Source organism: Lepidochelys kempii, chromosome 1 (genome assembly GCF_965140265.1).
Source record: "Lepidochelys kempii isolate rLepKem1 chromosome 1, rLepKem1.hap2, whole genome shotgun sequence".
In the NCBI taxonomy this organism is placed as follows: Eukaryota; Metazoa; Chordata; order Testudines; family Cheloniidae; genus Lepidochelys; species Lepidochelys kempii.
The window spans coordinates 344,169,131-344,195,303 of record NC_133256.1 but is presented as its reverse complement, the minus strand read 5'-3'; the positions used below and the strand labels follow the sequence as shown (position 1 = coordinate 344,195,303).

The window sequence follows — 26,173 nt, the reverse complement described above, 5'->3', positions numbered from 1 at the left end:
TTTAGGGCATGCACATTGGGTCTGTACACCGTGGCCAACCAAGCTTGGAAGCACCTCATGTAGAGTCGTGCATTTTGGACCACGAAAGAGAAAGAGGCCACATGACCTAGTAGTTGTAAACATCTCGAGCGGTAACTTGAGGACTGTTGCGAAGTTTTGTTGCCAACTGCTTTATGGTGTTGAAGCAATCGGATGGGAGAGATGCTATTCCCATCTGGGAATCGAGGTGTGCTCCGATGAACTCCAGGTGCTGGGTAGGAATTAATGTGGATTTGTCATTGTCTATTGGTAGGCCAAGGGATAGGAAACAATTGACGGTGAGTTGCGTGAATCAAAGTGTTAAGGCTTTGAGGAGGCAGTCATCTAGGGTAAGGAAATATTATGACTCCTTGCTTCCTGAGGTGAGCAGTAACTATGGCCAGGAGCTTGGAAAAAACACAGGGGGCAGTGGATAGGCGAAAGGGTAGTACCCTGTATTGAAAATGTGTCGAGCCGAGGGTGAAATGAAGTAAGCGTCTGTGGGCTGGATGTATTGTCACATGAAAATAGGTGTCCTGTAGGTCGAGGACTGAAAAGCAATCGCCCTGCTCCAGCGCTGGGATTATGGTGGCAAGGGTTACCACTTTGAACTCTTGCTTCTTGATAAAATTGTTGAGCCGCCTGAGGTCAGGGATCAGTCGCCATACCTGGTTTTCTTTTCTGTTAAGAAATAATGGGAGTAAAACTCCTTCCCTCTGTGTCTTTTGAGCACAAGCTCCACTGCTCCCAACAGAAGGAGATGATGTACTTCTTGTAAGAGTGGTTGCTCGTGAGAGGGGTCCCTGAAGAGGGTCGGGGAGGGTGGGTGGGTAGGAGGCACAGATAGGAAGGGGATGGAATAGCCAAGTGTGATAACCTCTAAAACCCACTTGTCAGTGGTAATGTTGTGCCATTGATGGAAGAATGGTCATGGGGGTGTCCAGAAGTAGGAACGAGGGTGTAAAGCGCTGAAGTGGGAACATTGTTTTCTAAACCCTCGACCAAGGCTTCAAATCTGCTTGTTAGTTGAAGGGGGTTGAGACACTGATGTGGAATGGGGACGGCAACGCTGGTATCTGGGTCTCTGGCGTTGTTGCTGTTGTTGGTCGTGTGATCTCTGGAAGTGCTGAGTACATGTGGGGTAGCGTGGACGGTGGTAGGGTTGGTATCTATATTGTCGCCTTCTGATCATAGGGGTTTGTATTCCTAAGGACTAGAGAGTTGCCCTTGAATCCTTCATAGAGCGAAGGACATCGTTCGTTGTAGAGGCAAAGAGTTTGTCACCATCGAATGGAAGGTCTTCAATAGTAGTCTGGACCTCTCGAGGAAAAGAAGAAGAGAGCCATGACCCTCAGCACATGACTACTGCTGTAGTGGTGGATCTTGCTGCAGTATTGGCCGCGTCGAGGGCCGCTTGAAGAGTGGTACGTGATACGATTTGTCCCTCAGAGCTAAAGCAGTGAATTGTTGTTTCTTTGCTTCTGGAATGTCCTCAATAAAGTCCATGAATTTGTTGTAATTTTTGTGATCATATTTTGCCAGAACGGCCGTATAATTAGCAATTCAAAATTGTAGGGTGGAAGATGTATATACTTTACATCCAAGCAGATCTAAACACTTTACTGTCTTTATCAGCTGGGGTGGAGCGGGGATACTGGTGCTTGTTCTTTTGGTTGACTGCATCAACTACCAGCGAATTAGGTGCTGGATGGGTGAAAAGAAATTCAGAGCCCTTGGAAGGGATGAAGTACTTGCAGACCGCTCATTTGCAGGTAGGTAAGCTTCCAGTCTGCCAGATGGCTTTGGCAGGTTCCAGAAGGGCTGGATTGATTGGCAATGCAATCCTGGAAGAAGAAGAAGGTTGCAGGATGTCCATTAACTCATGCTGCTGTTCAGGAACCTCCTCCAGATTAATTCTTAATTCACTGGCCATTCTTTTCAAAAGGTCTTGAAATTTTGAAAAGTCATCTTAAGACGACAGGGGAAATAGGAAGCAGGGCTTCGTCAGGCGTAACAACTGGGTCTACTGGGATAGAGACAGGTCGTGCTTGATTCTGCACTTGTGATGATGCCATCTGGTGACTGGCATCAGTGGCAGGTTCGTAAGCTTGTGGAGCTGGGCCGGTGTTGGGCCTGGTTGAGGTGGCATAGCGAGTGTGGTCTCGAGGATAGGATGCCCACGGGGCCCAATATTGCCATTGTGGTGGGAAAGGCATAGGTGGTGCCATCCACGGGTTTACACACCACGGGACAGGATCCTGAGAGTAGGACAAGGTGATGTTTCTATGACTTCTATTAATTGGGGTCTGAGGATGAGAGATTTCATATGGTGAAAAATCCTCCTGGAGACCAGCTTCCTCCTCACTGGAGGAAGGCTGTTCGGACCCTGGCTGAGCATTTGGTGAAAAGTAGGCATTCAGTAAGGGTGACTGCAGAATGGGTGACACAAGCAGGTCACTTGACTGCGTAAATTGGAGTGCTGAAGCTCCTCTGTGCGGTGAGGGCGGTGCGAGAGGAATCTGCTGCGACAAAAAGTTACTCTGCACCGGTGTCTTTAAAGTCATTTAGCTGCTGGCCAGCTCAGCGGGTGCCGGTGCCAGGAGAGTGGTGATAGCCTGCGAGGGGTCAGGCATGTCCGCATGTGTTGGTACCGCTTCCACCGTGGTGCCAAAAGGTGCCATCTGAGAGGCAGGCAATTGGAAGCCTAAGCCTCGGCACTGGAGCTTTGTGCTACTGCCGCAGCCGGGTTTTGCGCGGCGCCGGAGGAGCCCGGCGCGTCAAAACTGCTCATCCGAGGGAGCACTGGGAGGGAGGCGGAAGACCTGCTGGGAGAAGCCTTCTCCCGCGAAGTTCGCTTTGCGGGTGACAGAAAGTGATGTTTTTTTTAAAGTTTTCTTCATTTTGTTAGAGGTGGGGGGGCTGTGATGTGGAGCAGAGCCGGATCCAGAGCCTGGGTCGGAAGCTGACCCTAAGGTTTTTTGCAGCAGGAGCAGCTTTAGCCTCAACTCCCTGTCCTTTCATGCCCTAGACTTAAGTTGGCTGCAGTGGGCACATTTTGGGGGGATGTGGGACTCCCCCAAACATTTTATGCATTTTGAATGGCCATCAGACAGAGGGATGACATCCTTACAGTTAGAGCAGCGCTGGGGAGCCAGGCATGTCGGAAGTGGCTGCGCTCACAGAAACTATGGATTTTTTTTTTTTTTTAAGCAAAACTAACACACTACCGGTAACACTAATAACTAGCACTATTGGTAACAAACTAATATCCAAAAGGGTAAGAGTAACAAGGGAGAAAAAGTTTTCTAACGAGTCTGCTGAGCTCCGCCTCAGCCCGGGGACGGTAGAGAAGGAACTGAGGGGACCGGTCGCGTACGCGTACTATTAAGGTGCACTCAGAGTGGGGGAGGGCAAGCTCTGCACGTGTGTGACCAGTACGAGTACTGCTGTAAAGATCTCCGAGCGAAGGCGCAGGGACGCACCAACATCTAGAGTGGAGCACCCACAGGGACAGCTCTCGAAGAAGTAAGGGTTGAATGAAAACCTTGATACTTCAATTTTATATCATCACAATAGGGACAGAAACCAGGGCAAAGGTAGATATGTAATGCAGAAACAAATTTGAACACGTGCAGCCTTTTATGGTGGGTGCGGGGGGGGGGGAGGAGGGGGAAGAGAGAGAGAGAGAGAGAGAGAGAGAGATGCCAAACATAGTGCTGCCTGCCCTTTCACCTGCTTGATCTTGTTGCGTGAGTTGGTGATTCGCTCCGTGATGCTCTGGTAGGTGCGGATAGCTGTGGTGAGTTCCGTGTAGTGCTGAACAATAAGCTCATCCAAGTCCCGGTCACACTTCTCATAAGCTTCTTCCAGACGGCCCTTCTCAGTCTCTCTGTCCTCGACATCATCACTGGTGGAGAGAGTCCTAACAACAAGGTCAAAACAATGGCAATGTTTAGAAGCGATTTACCAGCACAGGAACTCTTAAATCTAAAGTACACCATTGGCTGGAAAGCAGCCACTATGTTAGTCTTCAAATGCCATTGACTGGAGAGTACCTCTGGTAAACATGTTTGTATAAAGTTCAGTTAAGACCCAGCAATAACAGTTGTTTGCATGAGACACAGATCTTTTAGTTTCCTTTATTATCTTCCTTGCTTCTAAGTGTCTTATTTTTAAGTAGGTTTTTCTCTCTCATCCGCTAGTTATTATAATTTACTGAGCTTTATTAATTTTTGCAGGTAGCTCAGGTAGGTAGTATTGCAATTATTTATTACAAATTGTTATTACTACTGAGCCCAGAAGTGCACCAGGTGCACCACAGAACATGCATAAAAACACACAGTCCTGGCCCGAAAGAACTTACAGATGTCACACAAGTAAGTACGGGTAACAAACTATAGGCAGGAAATGGGATGAGAAAGGACAAATGTATATAGCTGGGCACTCACACAGTTTAGCGATATTCTCATCTGGATAGTTTAATTTTTTTTTTAAAATATAACAATAATTTTGACTCATTGCCACTAATCAATCATTAATCCATTACCTGGTCACCAGTCAGGTTGGTGAAACGGAATAGAACTGGGGTGAGAGAGAAAAGTCTCCCCTCCCCCCAGCCCCCAATTCTTTGTTCTATGTTCTCCCACCCATTTTACATAGAAGTCATAGGGATTTTCTTTTGACAAAAAGAATTGGGGAATTGGTGCACAGATATGACATTACCAAAAAGGCCCAGCAAGATAATCAGGACATGGCTTTGTATAATCACTATCAATAGCCAGATTTTAACAGATCATAACTATAACATTTGTTTGTAAAAATTTTGGCATTTAGGGTAACATTTGTTATACCTGGAGAGGGATGAATATTGAACAGACCCCTGAGGGAGGGCTGTGACCCAGAAAGAGAAGGGTTTGAATTTTCATTTAGATTCCTGTGTCACTTTTTGTTACCCTAGAAGAGCTAGAATTTTTGGTTTCGCTGGAGAGAGTTAAACTACCCTATTAGTGAGATATCAACTGACAGACTGGGTGTATCTTCACAACCAGAAGGAACTGCACGCACACTTCATACAAATTCTATGGGTTTAGTGGAAGTTATCTATAAAGATTCTCATACTGTGGCATGTGAGGACTATAAACACGACTAAGAATTTTGAACGATTTTAATTGCAGAGGATATGACAAGGAAGTAGGCCTGAAATTCTAAACGCACTAGTGAGTTTGAGTGTCCAACTTGAGACTCCTGAAAAAGACTTGACTTTCAGAAAGTGCTGTGTGCCCACCCTCTGAAAATGACTCTCTTTAAAAGGTGTCTGAGATTGTGCATACAAAAATTGAGGTATCCAAAATCACTAACTGCTTTTGAAAATTTAAGCCTGAGACTCTACAGAATTGAAAATCTGGAAGTATATTACATAGGGACCTTTGTACACATGTGATGAGAGAGGCTTACACCTTTTAAGACACAGCACACAACTCCAGAACGGCCTTCACTCTCATCTCTAAAAGTAGAATGCAAATAACCAAGTTCTAGGAGTGAAAGTGCTCATCAATTCCTCGTCAGGGCTACTCAGATATTTCAGAGCAGCAGGTCAAGTGGTTTGAAGGGAAAAAATCACTGCTCTCTACTACTGTACAATTTGGCTTTCACTTTGGACTTGTTAAAACAATGAAGTCTAGACAAAAGCTAAAACCAGTATTGGATTGTGAAATAGTCTCTTAAGGAAAGTGGTAGAAACCATATCATTTGAGTTATCTAAAACAAACCTGGACAAAGCACTAAAAATATATACAGGCAACGCTCTCCCTACCCCTAAAAGAAAGTTACTGCCAGCAAAGATGGGGCCAAAGCTTCCATCCCCTTACCCCTTCCCTTCAGAGAAAGCAAACAGCAGTTGCGCCCTCACTCCTTTTTAAAAAACACCTCAAGTGATGTAACTGTCCCAAGACTACAGCAAGGGTATCTATAAACCAAGAGATAGTATTCTAGACTACCAAGGACTTGGCAAGAAAAAAAAAAAAGAGGTTGCAATTATACAGCTTTTATCCTGCTGCCTTCCTCTGAGGAGAGCAGCAGAAACAAATCCTACATACATGGTATATTCTAAGAAAACCACATAGCAGAGCACTAAGCTGAAGAACTAACCCCTGCAAAATAGCCACTGCCAGGATATACGCGCTTTCAAAAACTGCTACTCATTCCATACCTCTTTCAATAGTAACAACAAAGGGTCTAACAGAATTATTATACCCCATAAACCCCGTTTATTTTGTAGTGTTCTGACTCCTATCAGCAGAATTTGTTTCAAAATAGTGCCTAGCTGCAGATGGTGAAAGGGACCCTCTCCTTGACTGAAGAATGCAAATGGATCAGCTGAGATCCCATGAATGGAAAGGCTGTAAAAGAGCACCTTCTCCCGCTTCAGAGACAATGGGCCCCCACCTCAGCTAAGCACTATTTGCTTCATTCTGCTTTCTTTTTTAAACAGGATGTTTTGCGGAACTCAGTGGGCAAGGTTTTGTGTAGATATAAATTAATGATTGATTGAGAGTGCCTATAAACCCCACCACCACCACCCTTACATTATTTTACTACTCCCAGAAAGGCTCACTTCTCAAACTGGCCACAGCAAGGTTTTTTTTACAGAATAGGGAAGCCATTGGAAATAAGGTTGTCGTTCACTATGCAGAAGACTATAAAGATTTGGTGAATAACACTGCTAAAAAACAGTACAGCAGTGCTTCCTAGATGCTATATAACACAAAAAGTCAAAGAGAAGTTGAGAGGGATGACGGCCCAGTGGGTAGGGCACCAGCCTAGGACATGGGAGACCTGGGCTGGAGTCTCTGTTTTGCCACAGACATGCTGCGTGGCCTTGGGCAAGTCACTTAGGGTGACCAGACAGCAAATCTGAAAAATGGGGTGGGGGGGTGTGTGTCAGAATTCAACAAGATGCAGTTCAAAAAAGAACAAGTGCAAAGTACTTCACTTTGGAAGGAAAAATCAAATGCACAATTACAAAATGGGAAATAAGTGGCTAGATAGCAATACTGCAGAAAAGGATCGGGGGTTACAGTGGATCACAATTTGAATACAAGTCAACAATGTGATGCAACTGGGAAAAGGATAATATCACACTGCGGTATACTAACAGGAGTGTCTTACTTAGGACAGAGGAGAGAATTGTCCCACTCTACTCAGCACTGGTGGCCTCAGCTGTAGTGCTATGTCCAGTTCTGGATGCCACACTTTGGGAAAGATGGACAAACTGGATAGAGTCCACAGGACAGCAACAAAAATGATGAAGGGTTTAGAAAACCTGACTTATCAGGAAAGCTTAAAAAAACTGGGGAAGTTTAGTCTTGAGAAAAGACAACTAAGGGGGGACCTGATAACAGTCTTCAAATACATTAAGGGCTCTTTATAAAGAGGACTGTGATCAACTGTCGTCCATATCTACTGAAAGTAGGACAAGAAGAAATGGGCTTAATCTGCAGCAAGGGAGATTTAGATTAGACATTAGGAAAAACTTTCTAACTATAAGGGTAATCAAGCTCTGGAATAGGCTTCCAAGTTGGGTTGTGGAATCCCCATCATTGGAGGTTTTTAAATACAAGGTTGGACAAAGATGTCAGGGATGGTCTAGGTTTACTTGGTCCTGCCACAGCGCAGGGGCCTGTACTTGATGACCACTCAAAGTTCCTGCCAGCCCTATATTTCTATGGTACTATGATGGTTGATATTTACAATCATAGAATATCAGGGTTGGAAGGGACCTCAGGAGGTCATCTAGTCCAACCCCCTGCAAAGCAGGGCCAATCCCCAGTTTTTGCCCCAGATCCCTAAATGGCCCCCTCAAGGATTGAACTCACAACCCTGGGTTTAGCAGGCCAATGCTCAAACCACGGAGCTATCCCTCCTCCATACAGTGCTTTGAAAATGGAACACACCAGATAAGAGCTATGGGGAGGTTCTCTCTTGCATTTAATATAATTTATTAATGGATTTACCTTAGTAACAGCTAAAGAGTAAACTGTGCAATCAGACTGCACTAATTATATTCACATTATTGTCCAACTGCAAAGTTATAGCTTTTTCCATTTGCATCTGTTATTGAATAATCATCACCCGCAATGGAAGAAGGCACATGACTATATTGAGTAACTGCAAGATGAAACCCTTGTCCTGCCCTGCCCCAACCCTTCCTTAACATTTGCATCTGCAGCATGTAGCACTATATCTAAAACCAGGTTGTAAATTCTTCAGGGCTGGGACCATCTCTTTCTATTTGTGCTGTGAAGGACCAAAACACACTGTTAGCAGATATTAAAAACAAGGACACCACACAACCCATAATTCCTTCAGAAGCCAATAAATACCTATTCACAGCCATGATAGAAATGACACTGAATGCTTCTCTTATTATTCAACAGCAAGAGAAAACAGACTCATTTGTCATGTGATGCAGCAGCATAATAGATAACTACTGCAGTAGAAAAAGATATTAAGAGATGATCAGCTAGAAAAAGTACTTGGAAATACACTGGCCCTGGCAAATTGCTACTCTCAGCTTCAACTGAGATCCTGTCTTTGGGTATCAGAGGAACAGCCGTGTTAGTCTGTATTCGCAAAAAGAAAAGGAGTACTTGTGGCACCTTAGAGACTAACCAATTTATTTGAGCATGAGCTTTCGTGAGCTACAGTAGGCGTTATCACCAGAGCTACCAAAACGTTAGTGAAAAAAAGGGACATTACAGACCACAATAGGTGTTACTCAGAAAGACTAAAGCAAGATTTAAGGTTCCTAAGAATCATCCCCACTTTGTGCTCACACAAACTGCTCAAAAAGTTTACAACATCCACATTGCTTGCTTTCATAATGCTGCTGTGCCACAAAAGCACCTGCTAGCTATAGGTGCTGCTGAGCCTTAAAACGAAGAATCAAGAGAGAGACTGCATCCATAAAACTGAATATATTATACACATATAATTTCCAAGACACCCATCCTGCAGTATCTGAGAACTTCCAAAAGCTTCCTCCCATTCCTTTTTCATGGGCACATCGATATGCCAAAAAATTGCATGAAAAAGATATACTAAGTGTTTTTGCTCAGTATTCATTAGGGCTAGATCTTCACCCGCACCCCACACAAAGCCTGGGTAAGTGAGTTTGACACAAAAGGAGAATGAATCCTCTCCCCGTCCCAAAGCATGTTACAGGTGGATCCATCAACTCCATCTCCATGGCACACTGCACAAATCCTATTGGGCTGGAACGTGCAGAACGTCCCTGTAGTACACAGAGGAGGCGGACTCCCTTAATGGGCTCCCTAAATCCTCCTCCACACTTGGTGGAGCCCTATTGATCCTAGTGCAACTTGGGCTCCTCTCTCTGTAGCTGCAAGAGTAGATATAGGATATTCAATGGGAGAAAAGAATGTTAATGTAACATTTAAGATTGAGAATTTAAGTGCACAGTTAGAAAGCTGGAAGTTACAGCTCCAACTAAAACCGCCCGTGCTACCTTGGGCAAGTTACTTATCTGTATCTCAGTTTATACATTTGTAAGAGAGAGAGAGAATACATTCCTAAATATTTGGGAGGCTTAATTCATTCAATATTTGTAAGTGGCTTTGAGTTTCCCAGATGGATGATGCTGTAAATCTTGAGGAAGTAAAACAGTATTACTACAACTTTTCTGAGCAACTTTTCTGTGTTGGCAGTTTATGGAAGTGAAAAATTGCCACTTTAATTGACTAATTTTGTATACTAAGCAGTCCCCCATATTGCTGTAAATTCCTGGAATTAAAGAACAGGAACATTACTTAGCAGTAATTAAAACTGTAAAGAAATTATGTAATTAGACACCTGAATTTAGTAATCCTCAAAAGTTTGCAAACATACATAGGAAAATAAAAATAGAAAAAGTAAAACATTCATATGGTTTTCAGCTGATCAGAGAGACAAAGATCTATGAAATGATTCGGGGTATATTACCCCCTGAATTAGTTGGAAATAAAGGGAACGGAGCATTGGATCACTGAGGAGCATGAAGAAAACAGAGCTCTAATCTCAACAGTACTCCACTCCACATTGTTCTTTAGGCTTCTCTGCCATCCGTTTCCATATTGCTCTTTGCTGTACTACTGTATACCTTGCTAAGTCTCCCAATTTCTAATTTTGACACTACATTGTAGAGTCAAGTCCTCATTCTACTTCAGTACTCAAAATGGTTTGGCTTAGCTTTCTCCAAGACATGGCTATAAAACAGTCAGGAGACCCAGCTACAATGTGACTGTCCAAGTTAAAACACCACAGAAGCTGCAGTGTAGCTGGACTTATATAACTACACTCTAGCCTTGGGCAAGCCAGGGCTTTAAAAGGATACAGGTAGATACCATCCACTTCCATCAAAGTTAGTTTAGGCCTTAAACATGTAAGTGCCCAAGTTATCCTAGCTGTAAAGTTGGGATAATAATGCTTACTGCCCACCTTCAAAATGTACAGATAAAAAGCACTCAGTGCTAAGTGTCAATATTATTTAGGATGGAGACCTTTTCTTTTTTATGTTTCATAAAGTGTCGTGTACACTTTCAGCACACTGAGAACAATAAAATGAACAGTGAAGCATCAAAATAACCTATCTGGAAGGAAACTTACAAGATAGTTTTATTTTGCACCAGAACAACAACCCAAAGTGCATATAAGAATGTATACAGTCCTCTAGAAGATAAACAAAATCAATGTGTTGCACTGGACAACACGGGCACCTGATTTGAGGCCAACAGAAAACATCTGGAGTGAAATGAAGGAAGCGGTTGCTACCAGCAACAAAATCTCTGAACTGGTGCACTGTGGATACTTGGAACAGTCTGTCTCCTCTGTGCAGGAAATGTCTGCAAAGCTCCAACGAGACTTCAGTATATAATAAAAGCAGACTGAAAAGAAACCCTATTATTAATTATTAGTATTATTATTTTACCTCTAACTATTCATCTCTTTTTGATGTCTAAAGTCACAGACCAGTCACAGGAGTTATCATTTCAATTTAAACCATTATCATCACTATTAAACATTTATATGGCAGAAGCCCTCTAAAAGCCAACCAAGCAGGGGGCCTCACTGTGCTAGGCACTGTACAAACCTATAGAAAATGACAGCACAAAGATCCTACCACAAAGATCTTACAAGAACGGGTGGATGAGTCATAACAGATAGACAAGGGGGTTAGGTGGAGAACAGGGGAGACAGAGTAACCAAACAACAGGATGTGCACAATTCTTAGCCACTTAGGGCAGTAATCACAACAGGCCACACGCTCAACCTTGTAAGGTTGCAGACTGCTGTTTGCATTACCAAAGGGGCAAAGTTTTAAGGAGGATCCTGAAGAAAATAAGGCACTGGCTTTACACATTTTGACTGGGATTTATTCCCATGCATGAGGGACACTATGGGAGCAAAGAGGTGCTTCAGGGATAAGTGGACAATCGTCATAAAAACCATGAATTAGTGACGATGTCCTTTAATAACGATACTAACTGTAAGTAAATACCCTCAAAGGGACAACATAATACCTCCCAGGATTAGATTCTTGTGTCTAGAACCCACAATGGTATGCAATTTTCAGGATCAGGCCCAGACAGAGCAAAACAAAGACCATGCAAGTTAACTGCGGATCCTTTATCCATGTTGAGTAGCACCATACTCCACAATTAATACCACTGGAGGGGACTACTCTCACAGTAAAGTCCAACTCATTGTGAGAACAGACATCAGAATGTAGTCCTAGGGGTCTTTCAGATAAAGCCTTAAAAACAAAATCAGGCCTCTTTGTGTGGACATTAAAGATCCAATAAGTTAAGAAGTTTGCCTGGTACATCTAGCTAGCAATTCCCTAGCAATTCCCTCCCCACCACTCCGGTGCAGTATTTTGTGTGCCAGTAGGCTACACCCTACAAGCAACTGAATTTCAATAGGGCACAATTTTGTGAGGCACCCTGGGATCAACAGTGTTATATTTTCTGCCTGCTATATACACTGTAGCATACATTTCCGAAGCTTCATGAAACTAAAGGACTTATTTGAATTTTATAATTGAAAATTTTTGCCTTAAAGATAAATCCCAGATGGACTGATCTACAGCTTCCAGCAGTACTTAACCTCAAAACACAAACTGATAATATATGTTCTGAAATTACCACAGAATCCCATTGAAACAATTACATAAAAACTTCTTCTTTAAAAAAAGAACAGATAACCTAGGATACACAAGGAACAAAAAAATCCAAAAGATGTTTAACAGAGCAGCAACAAGCTAAATGTTTTCTCATTATTTCCACAGGTTAACTGATTGCTCCCATTAAATTGTGGATTCAGTGACATGAATGTTTAAGATGAAAAGCAAGAGAAAATTACAAGTTAAAATGTTTAAGAGATAAAACATACACCTTTGGGAGACAATGAGATGCTGGCAGGAAGGTAACTAAAATCAGCACTGTACAAGTTAATAGGCATGAGGAGCAGGGGATATCAATATCAGGAAACAGTAAATTGACTATGGAACTATAAAAGATCTTCTCCCAGCAGAATATCGTTCCATTATACCAGCAGTTCTCAAACTATGGGGCGGGCCTCCCAAGGTAGGCACAGGAATGTGTCAAGGGAGGTGAGAGCTGTGTGGTTTTGGGTTTTTTTAAGAGTGCTGGCTATCAGCCCCGGATGGCTGGGGCTCATGCAGAAGGGTCATGCGCACCCAGGAAGCAGAGATAAAGATGATAGCCAGAGCCCCTCCACCCAGGCTCTCCTTCCTCCTCCCACCCACAATCCTTCACCAAGAGGCAGCCTGGGCTCAGGCTCTCCTTCCCCTCCGCTCCCAATCCCTCACCCGGAGGAGGCGAGGCTCCCACTGTCTGCCCCAGGTTGGCAGTAGCCGTAAGGGTGGCAATGGTGCAATAAGTCTGCTGTGAAAAGTGATATGTTATCACTTTTCACATTGCCTCCCTTACTTCTGCACTGCTGCTGTCACTGTTCTGCCTTCAGAGCTGGACGCCCGGCCAGCAGCCGCTGCTCTCCACTCTGCCTTCAGAGCTGGGTGGCAGTATACGTACTTGTGGGGGAAGGGGCCTGAGAACGGCTACAGACACAAAGAAGGAGGGCCCAGTCAAATAAGTTTGAGAACCATTGCATAATACCATGAGCACCAACACCCCTATCAATGGGAACTGAGGGTGCTTAGAACCTTGAAGAATCAGGGGAACTAACTCACTGACTATAAAAGAGAAACAGAGAAAGTGACTCTAATCAAAGCGCTGTTAACTATACAAAATAAACTAGAATTTAGAAAAAAGTTTCTCTCCGATCTCTTTGGATTCTATTAATCTTGGTTGTTTCTTGTACACAGGTTTAAACATTTCCAACAGGAAACGACGGTGAACCTTTGATCATTGAGAGCCGAATCAGCTTAGCAGATCTGTGCAATTTGGCTTCAGTTGAGTGCTTAAGAGCCAAATAGTCTCCAGACCCTTAAATGAGCATCTCCAAAGCTTTGTGTCTCCAGTATTTGTGACAGCAGAGGTCAGCTTGACCAGTGGCTGGTTGATTTAGCAAAAAGCAGAAGATATCTGTATACTACATTCTGAAGCAGACAGACATGACGCCAGTTAACGGAGCTTACATTAGCAGCAAGAATTCAACATCATGAGATGTCTCAAGCAGTGTGTACATTTAAACAAAAACAAAACCCTACCAAAAACAAAACACTGCACTGCACACCCATGGGGAGAGGATAAGAGCGAGAATGAACTACATATGAGAGATGTTAGTCACACTGCTTAATACATAACTGAAAGGCACACAGATACTCTGGTGATGAAGCTAGCATAAGAACCTATATAGAACAGAACAATCTCAGTCTCTTCAGAGGGAACTAGTTACTAATTTTAAACAAATCAGAGATCCCAAAACAAGCACAAATAGACTTCATATGGATTCAGACACAAGAAAAAGTTAAGCTCATTAAGCAACCGCATTTTCCATCAGTGACAGAATCTTCTTACCAGTATTTTTCACAGCCATTAAAATAAAGCTGTACAATCCTACTCAGATCAGAGATCTGAAAGATGAAAACAGAAGCAGCATTTATAAGCTTGTTATACCACCTACTGCTTCATTTCCATCAGATCACATAGCTAACCAGGGTTGGTCAAAGTCAGTATTTGGGTGGGAGCTGTCCAAGGTCTAACTATGTGCTGTAGGAAGTAGTGCTGGTGATTCAGTAGTTAGCTTGCTTCTTTTTGTGCTAGGATTGAACCAAAGCTTCAGCACTGCAGAGGGGGCACAGTGCTGTTGGGAGATAGTCTCTTCTGAAGATGCAAAACCACTGCCCTCCTGACCACTTGTCATGAAAAAAATCCACTGTGTTTTTTGCTTGATTGTTTTGCAAGAGTAAGTATGTATCCGATGAAGTGAGCTGTTGTTCAAGAAAGCTTATGCTCAAATAAATTGGTTAGTCTCTAAGGTGCCACAAGTACTCCTTTTCTTTTTAAGAGTACGGCTGTTAATCCCAGTATTGTGGCCAGATCCCCAATTCTGAATACTGCATTCTGCCAAAGTATTACAAACAAAATTCCTTGGAGGTTCAGCTGGACAAGGTATCATTTCACACTCACTGTCCTAAGCTTCTGTGTAGTGTGAATGCTTCATGAGGAGTAAGTGCCGCATTTTAGTTCAGATTCGTATAGGGTCAATCTATGTATACAGTCTATAAAATTGCTTTGGCATCCCTTCAGCAGGGAGGGCAATACAGAAAGTCTAAATTATTATTTACAATTCAGTTCACAGATTATATACAGAGATAAATATTTTTATCCTGTGAACTTTCAGGCTGCTGGTTTTAACACTTGGAGAAAGGGTCTTTTTAAAAATGTTTTAGAACACTGCTTGTGATAGAAATAGATTTACAAAATGTTGCAGCATATACAGATCAGAATTATTGGGCTATACTTCTTGTGACAGTTATATCCTAACTGTGATACAAGAAATGAGAATAGCAGCTATTGTGATGGTGTCCCTAGGGTGCAACCTGGACTGTGGGACCATTGAGTTCTCTGTCCCACGCCAACCTGCGTTGCCTCTCACACTGTGATGGTGATGTCAAGGTGAAAACCTCTGACAAGTACTGCACTTACACAGACTTCCACAGGCAGGGACACATCCAACTGTGTTACACAAATGATTTCCCAGCCACTCATGAACCCACTACAGAAAGACTCCAGCCAATTCCCTCCAGCTCCCCAGCCTTGAACCCCAAGACTATATTGTCTTATACTGCTCAAGGGTCCCTTGGGCAGTGCAAGTTCATTAAGTAGTTCACCACTCTGACAAAATGGTAGTGGACATGCAAAAGCCCTTGTTAACCTGAGCTGAGATTTCCCAAACACTTCAACCAAAACCCACTGTTTTAGGAAAAATATAAAAAAGATTTATTAACTACAGAAAGACATATTTTAAGTGATTCTAAGTAGCAGGCACAGAGATCAGAGTTGGTTACTTAAGAAACAAAGATAAATTTGCAGTTTAAGTCTACAAACTAAGCAGGATTTGAATCAAGCAGTTCTCACCCTAAGAGATGGTACAAACAGGTTACAGTTCCTCAATACACAGGCTGGGATTACCTTCCAGCCTGGGACCACCCTTCCCCAGTTCAAAGTCTTTGTCTTCCAGATGTTCCTCCAGGTGTTGAGCTGACAGTGGTGAATGTGGGAGTTCCAGCATGCTACTCTGAGTGCAACAGCTATGTATTGGACCTCCTTGCTATAAATCATGAATTGGGACATCAGCTCTATGCTCTTAAACAGAAAGAGAAGATCAAATGCCAGGTCATTAGTAAGAATGAATTCAGCAAAGTTCACTTTGAAAAGAATAAAAGTACTGACCAATGAGTATTTATTTTATATATAGAGAGAGAAAAGGAATTACATGTGTGAGAATACTATGCTTTCAGATTTACATCTATAGAAGCACACATTTTAGAAACAAAGTTGGTAACATGCTATATCTCCACTTGCGCCCTCAGTTCTCCTTTACATCCAGATGTGTGTTTGTACGTACGTATGCCTCTGTGAAGCTTTGCACCTAGACTACAATAAAGTCTTATCAAGTCACAACCAAAGATTGTTTTTCCAATTAAACCAGCTATTAAAGGCCACTTCTTAAAAATAGCAGCCTTTAATTGGAAAGAAAAAAGTCTTACAATAAATAAAAGGCAGACATTCACCCACTAAAAATCTGACAAGATCTCTCAAAAAATAGCATTTGCTAAATGCCAGCTTGCTTGTTTCATAGTACAAAAGCTGCCTCAACGAACTACAGACAAAACAAAAGGTTAGGAAAAATCAATATAAAAACACGTGTTTGTCCTCTGCAAGATAAGAAAATATTCCCCAAATTGTCTTGCATCAGTTGATCAGAATTTTCTCAATCCAATTCATTACATTTTAAAGAAACAGTATGAAGGCAAATGGGACTAACATTAGACCTCTGTAACAGCGGGCTCTTGGCCTCCAACAATAATAATTTGCACTTTCACAGTATCTTTCATTGGAAGATCTCAAAGCACTTCACAACATGTATAAAAAATACAAAAGCAGTGTAAAATAGGAAGGATCTAGTTGAGAATCTGAAAGTGGAAGGTAGCTTCGGTGAAAGTGATCATGAAATGAGAGTTCATGATTCTAAGGAATGGTATGGGGGAAAACAGCAGAATAAAGACAATGGACTTAAAGAAGATGGATGTTAGCAAAGTCAGAGAATTGGAAGGTAAGATCCCGTGGGAAGCAAGTCTAAGGGGAAAAAAAGAGTTCTAGAGAGTTGGTGGGTTTTTAGAAAGGCATTAAGGGCTCAAGAGCAAACTTTACCAATGTGTAGGAAAGATAGAAAGTATGGTAAGAGGATACTCTGGCTCAGCCAGATCTTCAATTACCTGAAACTCAAAAAAGAGTCGTACAAAAAGTGGAAACTAAGTTAAATTACAAAGGATAAATATAAAAAACAACACAAGCATGTAGCAATGAAATTAGAAAGGTCAAGGCACAAAACAAGATTAAACTAACTAGGGATATAAAGGATACAAGAAAGCATTTTATAAATATGTAAGAAACAAAAGGAAAACCAAGGACAGGGTAGGCCCATTACTCAATGAGAAGGGAAAGACAACAACTGAAAACACAGCAATGGCCAAAGTAGTAAATGCCTTTCTTGTTTCAGTTTTCACCATAAAAAATTAACAATGATTGGACAACTACCAGACTAAATGGGGTAGGATCTGAGGCTAAAATAGGAAAACAACAAGTTAAGAATTACTTAGACAAGTTTGATCTCTTCAAGTCAGCAGGGCCTGATGAAATACATCCTAGAATACTTAAGGAGGTGGCTGAAGAGATCTCTGAGCCATTAGTAATTATCTTTGAGAACTCATGGAGGACAGGATACCAGAGAATGGGAAAAGCGCAAATATAGTACCTTTCTATAAAAAGGGGAATAAGGAAAACCCATGGAATTACAGACCAGTCAGCTTAACTTCAGTACCCAGAAAGATAATGGAGCAAATAATCAATTCGTAAGCAACTAGAAGAAAATAAGGTAATAAGTAACAGGCAACATGGATTTGTCAGGAACAAATCATGTCAAACCAACCTAATATTCTTCTTTGACAGGATAACAAGCCTTATGGATGGGGGGCAGCAGTGAACATGATATATCTTGACTTTAGTAAGGTTTTTGATACTGTCTCACATGATCTTCTCATAAACAAACTAGAGAAAAATAGCCTAGATGAACCTACTATAAAGTGGGTGCACAACTAGCTGGAAAACTGTACTCAAGAGAGTAGTTATCAATGGTTCACAATTAGACTGGAAGGGTATATTGAGTGGGGTACCACAGAGATTTGTCCTGGATTCAGTTCTAGTCAATATCTTTATAACTGATTTAAATAATGGCATAAAGAGTACCTTTATAAAGTTTGCAGATGATACCAAACTGGAAGGAGTCGCAAGAACTTTGGAGGACAGGATTAGAATTCAAAATGATTTTGACAAACTTGAGAAATTAAGTTTAAGTAAATTTACTTGAATTAAACAGGATGAAATGCAATGAGGACAAATGCAAAGAACTGCTCTTAAGAAGGAACGATTTCCTAGGAAGGAGTACCGCAGAAAAGGATCTGGGGATTATAGTGGATCACAAACCAAATACGAGTCAACAATGTAATACTGTTGCAAAATATATGACCATCAATCTGGGATGTGTTAGCAAAAGTGTGATAAGCAAGACACAAGTAGTAATTCTTCCACTCTACTCAGCACTAATAAGGCCTCAGTTGGAGTACTGTGCCCAGTTCTGGGTGCCACAGTATGGGAAAGATGTGCACGAATTGGAGAAAGTCCAGAGGAGAGCAACAAAATGATTAAAAGTCTAAAATAGAGGTTCTCAACCAGTGGTATGCATACCCCTAGGGGTACACAGCGTTCTTCCAGAGGATACATCAGCTCACCTAGCTATTTGCCTAGTTTTACAATAAGCTACATAAAAAGCACTAGCAAAGCCAGTACAAACTAAAATTTCATACAGACAATTACTTGTTTATACTGATCTATATACTATACACTGAAAAGTACAATATTTATATTCCAATTGATTTATTTTATAACTATATGGTAAAAATGAGAAAGTAAGCAATTTTCAGTAATAGTGTACTGTGACACTTTTGTATTTTTATGTCTGATTTTGTAAGCAAGTAGATTTTAAGTAAGGTGAAACTTGGGGGTATGCAAGACAAATCAGATTCCTAAAAGGGATATAGTCGTCTGGAAAGGTTGAGAGCCACTGGTCTAGAAAACATGACCTAAGAGGAAAGACTGAACAAAAAAATGGGTTTGTTTAGTCTGGAGAAGACTGAGTGGGAACATGACAACAGTCTTCAAGTACAAAAAAGGTTGTTACAAAGAGGAGTGTGATAAATTATTCTCCTTAACACTGAGGACAGGACAAGAAGTACGGGGCTTAAATTGCAGCAAGGGAGATTTAGGTTGGATGTTAGGAAAAACTACCTAATTGTAAGGGTAGTTAAACACTGGAACAAATTACCTCCATTACAGGAGGTTTTTAAGAACAGATTAGACAAACACCTGTCAGGGATGGTCTAGATAATACTTGGTCCTTCCTCAGTGCAGGGGACTGGACTAGATGACCTGTTGAGGTCCCTTACAGTCCTACATTTCTATGATTATTATGCACAATTTACCAATGGGTAAACCACGCACAGAGAGGATAAGCATTTTGCTTCAGAATACACAGAAAATCAATAGTGGTGCCGAGAACAGAATCTCAGGGCTTGCCTATGCTTACCGTGGATGGACGCTGCAGCGATCGATCCACCAGGGGTCGATTTAGCAGGTCTAGTGAAGACCCGCTAAATCAACCGCCGATCTCTCTGCCGTCAACTCCGGTACTCCAACGGAATGAGACGCGTAAGGTAAGTCGACAGGAGAGTTTCTACCGTCAACCCAGAGCGGTGTAGATACCGCAATAAGTCAGCCTAAGGTACGCTGACTCCAGCTACGTTATTCACGTAGCTGGAGTTGTGTAACTTAGGTCACGTGGACCTGCCCTAAGAGACCTGACTCCCAGTGCCCTACTCTAAACATCACAATGCAAGGCCCAATATTAAAAACACAGTCCCTGCCCTGCCATCATTTCAGTTTTATTCTGCTGTTCTGACAAGGCAGGAGGGAAATGGGATGAGAATAAGAAAGACTGCTAATGGTGCTGCTTCCAGCACCCATGAGGGCAAGGGGGAAAGATAGAATGGAGATCCCCCTGTAAGCAGCCAGAGGGGAAGAGAGCAGCTGCAGCAGCAGAGAGGGGGAACATCCAGATGCAATAGTGCACCTATCTCTAGTACCTATCATCCGTGTACTTGACAAATATTTATTAAGTACAACACTCTGTCTAGTTATTTATACCACATGTTATGGGTGTACTGTGTGGTCTGTGATGCAATATCCCAGTTTTTCATATAGGAAAATGGAGGCACGGTGAGGTGATGGAACCCACCCAAGACCACACAGCAAGTCAGTGGCAGAGCCACTAATAATAGAACCTTGCTCAGCTCTCACAATATGAGCCTAAGTAGCAGTCGGCTGCTCTAACCACTCAATGACTCTTCCTCCTGAATTTAATAGCTGCCTAGCAGACACGGCCAACATAAAAAAATGGGCGCTTCACAGCAGGTCACAGAAACAGTGCTTTAGTACAATCCCACTTTATCTCCCTGCTCCTCGTAGGTGTACAGCAAAGTTTTCAAGCCCTGCATTAGATAATCTCCTCCACTCTGCCTACTTTGTATGTTATTGTGAGCAAACGTGGTACTGTACAATGATCTGGATCAGGACCTAGATAAATGAAAAATCTTCTTAAAAAGAAAGTGTCCAGAAAACCAGTCTATTCCCAATGCAATGGGAAGGATTGCCACTAACTGGGGACAGTAACACAGTACTACTTTATTGAGACACAAGCTAATCCTTTCTATGGACTATCCCTCAATTTCCTGATTATCTGCATCCCAAGATACTGTGGTGTTTCTAAATGACCCAGAGACTGAGGTCATTCTAGAGTTTCTAAACCCTGCAGGGACAGAGCTTTTGACCCTGGCACAGTCTAAGTAGATCTTAGGACCCTTACAAGACCACCTTTAGAAAACTCAGAGGGCCAATGACAGGCAGTCCCCCAAGATATCCTGATGAAGCAGATGCTACTACACTAAATTATCCTCTCAACTTGTGTAAATTGTTATAGATCAACTCAAGTCAATAGAGGTCTGACAATTTACACTAGCTGAGAATCTGGCTCTGATGCTCTTATTCACATTGAGTAAGAAATCATCAAATTAGAAATAAAATCTAAAATAAAAATAAAATAAAAGTTCCAATTCCTAGGCTCCTGGCACTAATATCACATTAGATGGCACAATATTCAATATCAATCATACTCAATAAGTAATGGGCTACTCAACAAGTGTAAGGGTATCCAAATCTCAAAGCATTTTGCAAACAAAAATTTAATGGACACTGTCAACTTGAAAAAGATATATTTTTTTCTGAAAGCATACCTACTATTGTTACAAATAACACCTAAGTACTGTAAATGAAAGACTGGGTTCTCAGATGTTCTCTATTTCCCTGTTCATTTACAGTTCTTTGTGTTTTAAAGCAGTTTATGTATAGTCAGTTTCACTTTTTCTGATACATAGCCCATTGCATTGGAAATAGACTGGTTTTCTGGAAACGTTCTTTTAAGAAGATTTCTCACTTATCTAGATCCTGATCCAGTTCACTGTTTCAAAGAAATTCATCAAGTTAACCCTGCTTTTTGTGTGGGTCTTTCACATTTAAACAAACAGGAAACCATGACTATAAAATCAGAAAAATTGGCATAAGAACTTGGACGCAGGTTTAGTAGAGATTAAATTATTTTAAGTTTTTTATTTTAAACAAACTAAATTTCAAGTTGATGATGTCCCTATAAGCTTTACAACAGCCTTACGAGATTAGCAAATAAAAGACTGGACACGAATGGAGTTACACCAAAAAATAACTAAGTTTTGCTTATTATAGTTGGCAATATCTTACTGCAAGCTCAAAATTATATGGCTTTCCCTAACAGCCATGTATCTTTCCCATGTAGCAAACACTCCTTGACATCATCTCAGTTGGCTCTCATCTGAGCTCAAATGTGGTTCCTTCAGTTTTACTTCAAATATAACAATAATCATATATATAAAATTACTTGTATTTTTCTAGATATGCCAAACAACCGGCATGGAAATGTCATTAGATGTTCAGCACATTCATTTTTATCTTAATTACTAATAAAAGATCATAGAGAATGAATTTTAATAATATAACTTCCTTTCCACCATTCATGCCATTTACATTTTGCACTCAACTAGAAAATGAAGTTATTAATGGATCAGTTTTCCTTTCACTGCTAATCAGTTTTACGTTCAGATTCCCATGAACTAGTTCATTATGATGTCTGGATTGCAAACACTGCAGGGAATGTTTAGATTCAAAACAAGAACAGCTTCCATTGATTTTTTATTTCTTAAATGTCATGACTCACTAGAACGTTTTAATATTTTCACGCAGTATTTTATCTAAATGTTAAATTGAAAGTTTGGGCCTAAACTATCTACAGAGGCACTTTTCAGAGTAGCAGCCGTGTCAGTCTGTATTCGCAAAAAGAAAAGGAGTACTTGTGGCACCTTAGAGACTAACCAATTTATTTGAGCATAAGCTTTCATGAGCTACAGCTCACTTCATGGGACGCAAGTGAGCTGTAGCTCACGAAAGCTTATGCTCAAATAAACTGATTAGTCGCTAAGGTGCCACAAGTACTCCTTTTCTTTTTATAGAGGCACTGTTACCATAATGAAAGTTCCTAGACAGGTAAAACATAAACATATAACAATATTAGATATTTCACTATAAACTTAAAGGATTCCAAATTTAAGTATGGTTAAAAAGGGGGATAAGAGATGTGACAACATCTAAAATAAACAGACATGGTTTTCAGTTTTTAAAAACTGTGGAAATTTTAAGATTTAAATCTTCCCTGCTATGCTGGAATCTCAAACCAAGAGCATTGGGTTTGAGAACCATAAAGTGAAACTTAACAGGAACAGAAAATAAACATGATTCATCCAATTTCACTATCCACACTCAGTGACACTAAAAACAACTTAAGTAGTAAAAGGTAGTCACATTTACATTATTAAACTTTTTGAAGCTGTCATTAATAAACTATGGTAAAGAATTACTTCACAATATGAATTTTATGTTAGGGCCCCTTTTGGTTTTCCCACTATAAACATGTCACACACACACACAGCTAGTTTTTGCTTAGACATTTCATCTTCCCCCAAATGAATTCTTGCAGTTATTTTGTAACGGGACTCTACAACTTGGTCATCTACTGCAACAAAATGCACTTAGGTTATTAATTTCTTTGGCTTTCAATAATGTAATGTATTTTTGGGTGGTAAATTTAAATCAAGGACACAGAAAACTTCAGATGTGTTGAAGAAAACCACCTCATTTCATCTCACTGTATTTACTATTATTTGTGCCTCTTATTTTGTTACCATCACACACTCTAAAAACTAGAGTTACACATCTGGGATGCTTGAAAGATTATACAACATGCCTTAGATGTGATCTAAACAACTGTCCACTAAGGGTTGCTATCTTTCTGGAATTCTGTGTGGTCTCATACACACTTTTTGTATGGTTACACTGCAATTAAAAACCTATTCGTGGCCTGTGCCAACTGACTCAGGCTCACAGGGCTCAGGCTAAGAGGCTGTTTAATTGCAGTGTAAATATTCAGGCTAGGACTGGAGCACAAGTTCTAGGACCCTGCAAGATGGAAAGATCCCAGAGATCAGGCTACAGCTCAAAACTGAACATCTATACTACAATTAAACAGCCCCTTAGCCCGAGTCAGCTGAAACAGCCCAACCACAGGCGTCTAACTGCAGTGTAGACATACCCATAGAGTTTTAGGCCAGAAAGAGCCATCATGATCATCTAGTCTTGACCTGCACACTGCAGACCACACAACCTCACCCACCTACTCCTGCCCATAAGGCTAAGATTTTGGGATGTGTACTTTTATTTCATGGCCAGTGCGCAAGCAATAAAAAATAAAATCAAAATGTACACAGCAAGCAGGGCAATTGCCCAGGACCCCACACCCCAAGGGGCCCCATGAACCTAAGTTACGGGTGGCAAGGCTCTGACTTTAACCGAAGCCTGAGCCCCGCCACCCAGAGCTGAAGACCAAATCCTATCACCCAGGACTGAATTATTTGAATTTTGAGGCAGTCGCAGCGCTCTCATAATATCACAGAATCCATGACATTCGTGACAGACTTACCCATAGCCTCTCATTGACTTACTGAAATCCTCAAATCTTAAAGACTTGAAGTTACAGAGAATACACCATTTAATCTAGTTCAAACTAGCAAGTGACCTATCCATACTGCAGAGGAAGATGAAAACTTCCCAGGATCTCTGTCAATCTGATCCAGAGGAAAATTCCTCCCCGATCCCAAATAGGGTGATCAATTAGACCCTGAGCATGTGGGCAAGATCCCCCAACCAGACATCTGGGAAAAAATTTCTGTCGTAACTCAGAGTCCTCTGCATCTAGTGTCCAATCACTGACCTACGCCTGCGGGACACTAAAGAAAACCAGATTGTTTTCCAGTCATTACCATTTGTATAGGGCACAAGATCCTTAAATAAGAAATGCTGTGTAAATGCAAATTATTTTTTATAGTTTATTCCAGGTAGATGATACAAAGCCACTGAATTTTATAATGCATTATTAGTGCAACCATCCCATAATGCACAGTAGTTACAATATGATGTGTGTGTGTGGGGACAGCAAATAATGATATTAGTAAGCATCAGTATGTGAGAAGTTGGCATTAGTAAACACCAGTGAGGGAAAGTGGCTGCCAACTCACTGGTTATAAGCAGCATAAAAAGGATGTGATTTTAAAAGTATTTTTTAAAGAGATAGAGGGAAACTAGTGGAGTGGAGTGAGGAGGATCAGACAGCTTCAGGCACAGTAGCGGGATCATCCTCTGACATAGAGAGGAGGGGTTGTAGGAGTGAGTGCAGCCAAAAAACAGCAGAGTCACAATATGATTTGACATGCTTGCAGTTTCTCCTTTTCATCCCCTGCAAGGCAACACAATACAATCCCTGGAAGGCAGCAACTTTTCAATTGCTGTGGTTTATAACAGGATATGAGACTGCATGTACACTTCCCGGTGCTTTCTGACCAGCCTTCGTCTAATCAGCTCAAAGGCCGCTGCGCCTGCAGGGTGCTCCAGCAAACACTGATACAGAGGTTCCCAGTCCTTCCAGGACACCCCGAGAATGGTCCTGACTAAGTCCTGTTGCCCAGAATAGGGCACAAGGGGCATGTGAGAAAGAGTCTGCTGTGGTCACAAGATCCTTAGGTCCTCTTTTTTTCAATCAAGTCAGCCAAGGAGATGCACAGGGAAAGGGGGTAGGACCTATTACACATTACAGCCTCCACAGGGCACGTGGATGCCCTTACTCCCAATGAAGGGCTTCCTAAAAATTAAGGGGGATGCCCTGCTGGGTTTGCCCGGTCTCTAGCTCTCACTGTTTCTGTCAGACCTAACAGGGCTGTTGTGGGCAACACACGCCGCCACCACCCCCCCCCCCCAATGCCCACAAGGCGTGAGCGGCTTCTGAGAGCCTGGGGTCCCCTGCAGCTACAGCCTGAGATCCCCCCGAGGCTAAGCCGTCTCCCCCCCACACACACACCCCCCCGAGAAATGGGGGCCTCCTGCTGCTGTGCAGGGGTCCCTGAAATCCGGGGGTGGGGGGGGTCCACTGGAGTCACGGCACCACAGGCGCCCTCAGCTCTGACAAGCGGCGCCTCTCGTGGCCGTGGGCACCCCGCTGCTGGAGAGGGTCCCGGCTGCGACGGCGGGGGCCACCCCAACGGCGGCTCCCCCGGGGGCCTGAGGGGAAGCGTGGCCCAGCGAGCCCTGCTGAGAGGGGCCTGGAAGGGACGTGCCGCCCCCATCCTCGGCTGCGGCGGGGGGGGGCCCTGCGAGCCCCCGTACCTGATCACAGAGATGAGCAGGCCCGAGGGGTCCTTGCTCTTGCTCATGGTGCTCCTGTATCTCCCAGGCGCCTCTCCCGCCATCTTGAGCCCACCCCCAAACACAGGGTCGCGCCCCCTGGCTGGCTGCAGGTCGACCAATCGGAATCGAGGGAGTGGAGGAACTGGGACTGAACGCTCCAATAAGAGCCGAGAGGAGGCGGGATATGGGCTGTCGAGCGTCTATGCCCATGTAGGGCGGGCCCTGGGCACGCTGGGAGTTGTAGTTTCCACAAAAAGAAAAGGAGGACTTGTGGCACCTTAGAGACTAACCAATTTATTTGAGCATGAGCTTTCGTGAGCTACAGCTCACTTCATCGGATGCATGCCGTGGAAACTGCAGCAGACTTTATATATACACAGAGAATATGAACCAATACCTCC

The 26,173-nt window shown here is 42.3% G+C and overlaps 1 protein-coding gene across 7 annotated transcripts in view; it reads right to left on the bottom strand.

Moving 5' to 3' along the window:
* Positions 1-25,864, bottom strand: part of EXOC4 (exocyst complex component 4) — a 600,856-nt gene extending 574,992 nt beyond the window's left edge. For all 7 annotated transcript variants that reach the window (XR_012156857.1, XR_012156858.1, XM_073328862.1 and 4 more), the window contains exons 1-2: positions 25,752-25,864; positions 3,751-3,940 (exon numbers count right to left, since the gene is read on the bottom strand). Coding sequence is in view for 5 of the 7 variants with exons in the window: in XM_073328862.1 (XP_073184963.1) it covers positions 3,751-3,940; positions 25,752-25,834 (273 nt within the window). In the remaining 2 variants the exon portion in view is untranslated. The remainder of the gene's footprint in view (positions 1-3,750; positions 3,941-25,751) is intronic.
* Between the last annotated feature and the right edge of the window lie 309 nt (positions 25,865-26,173).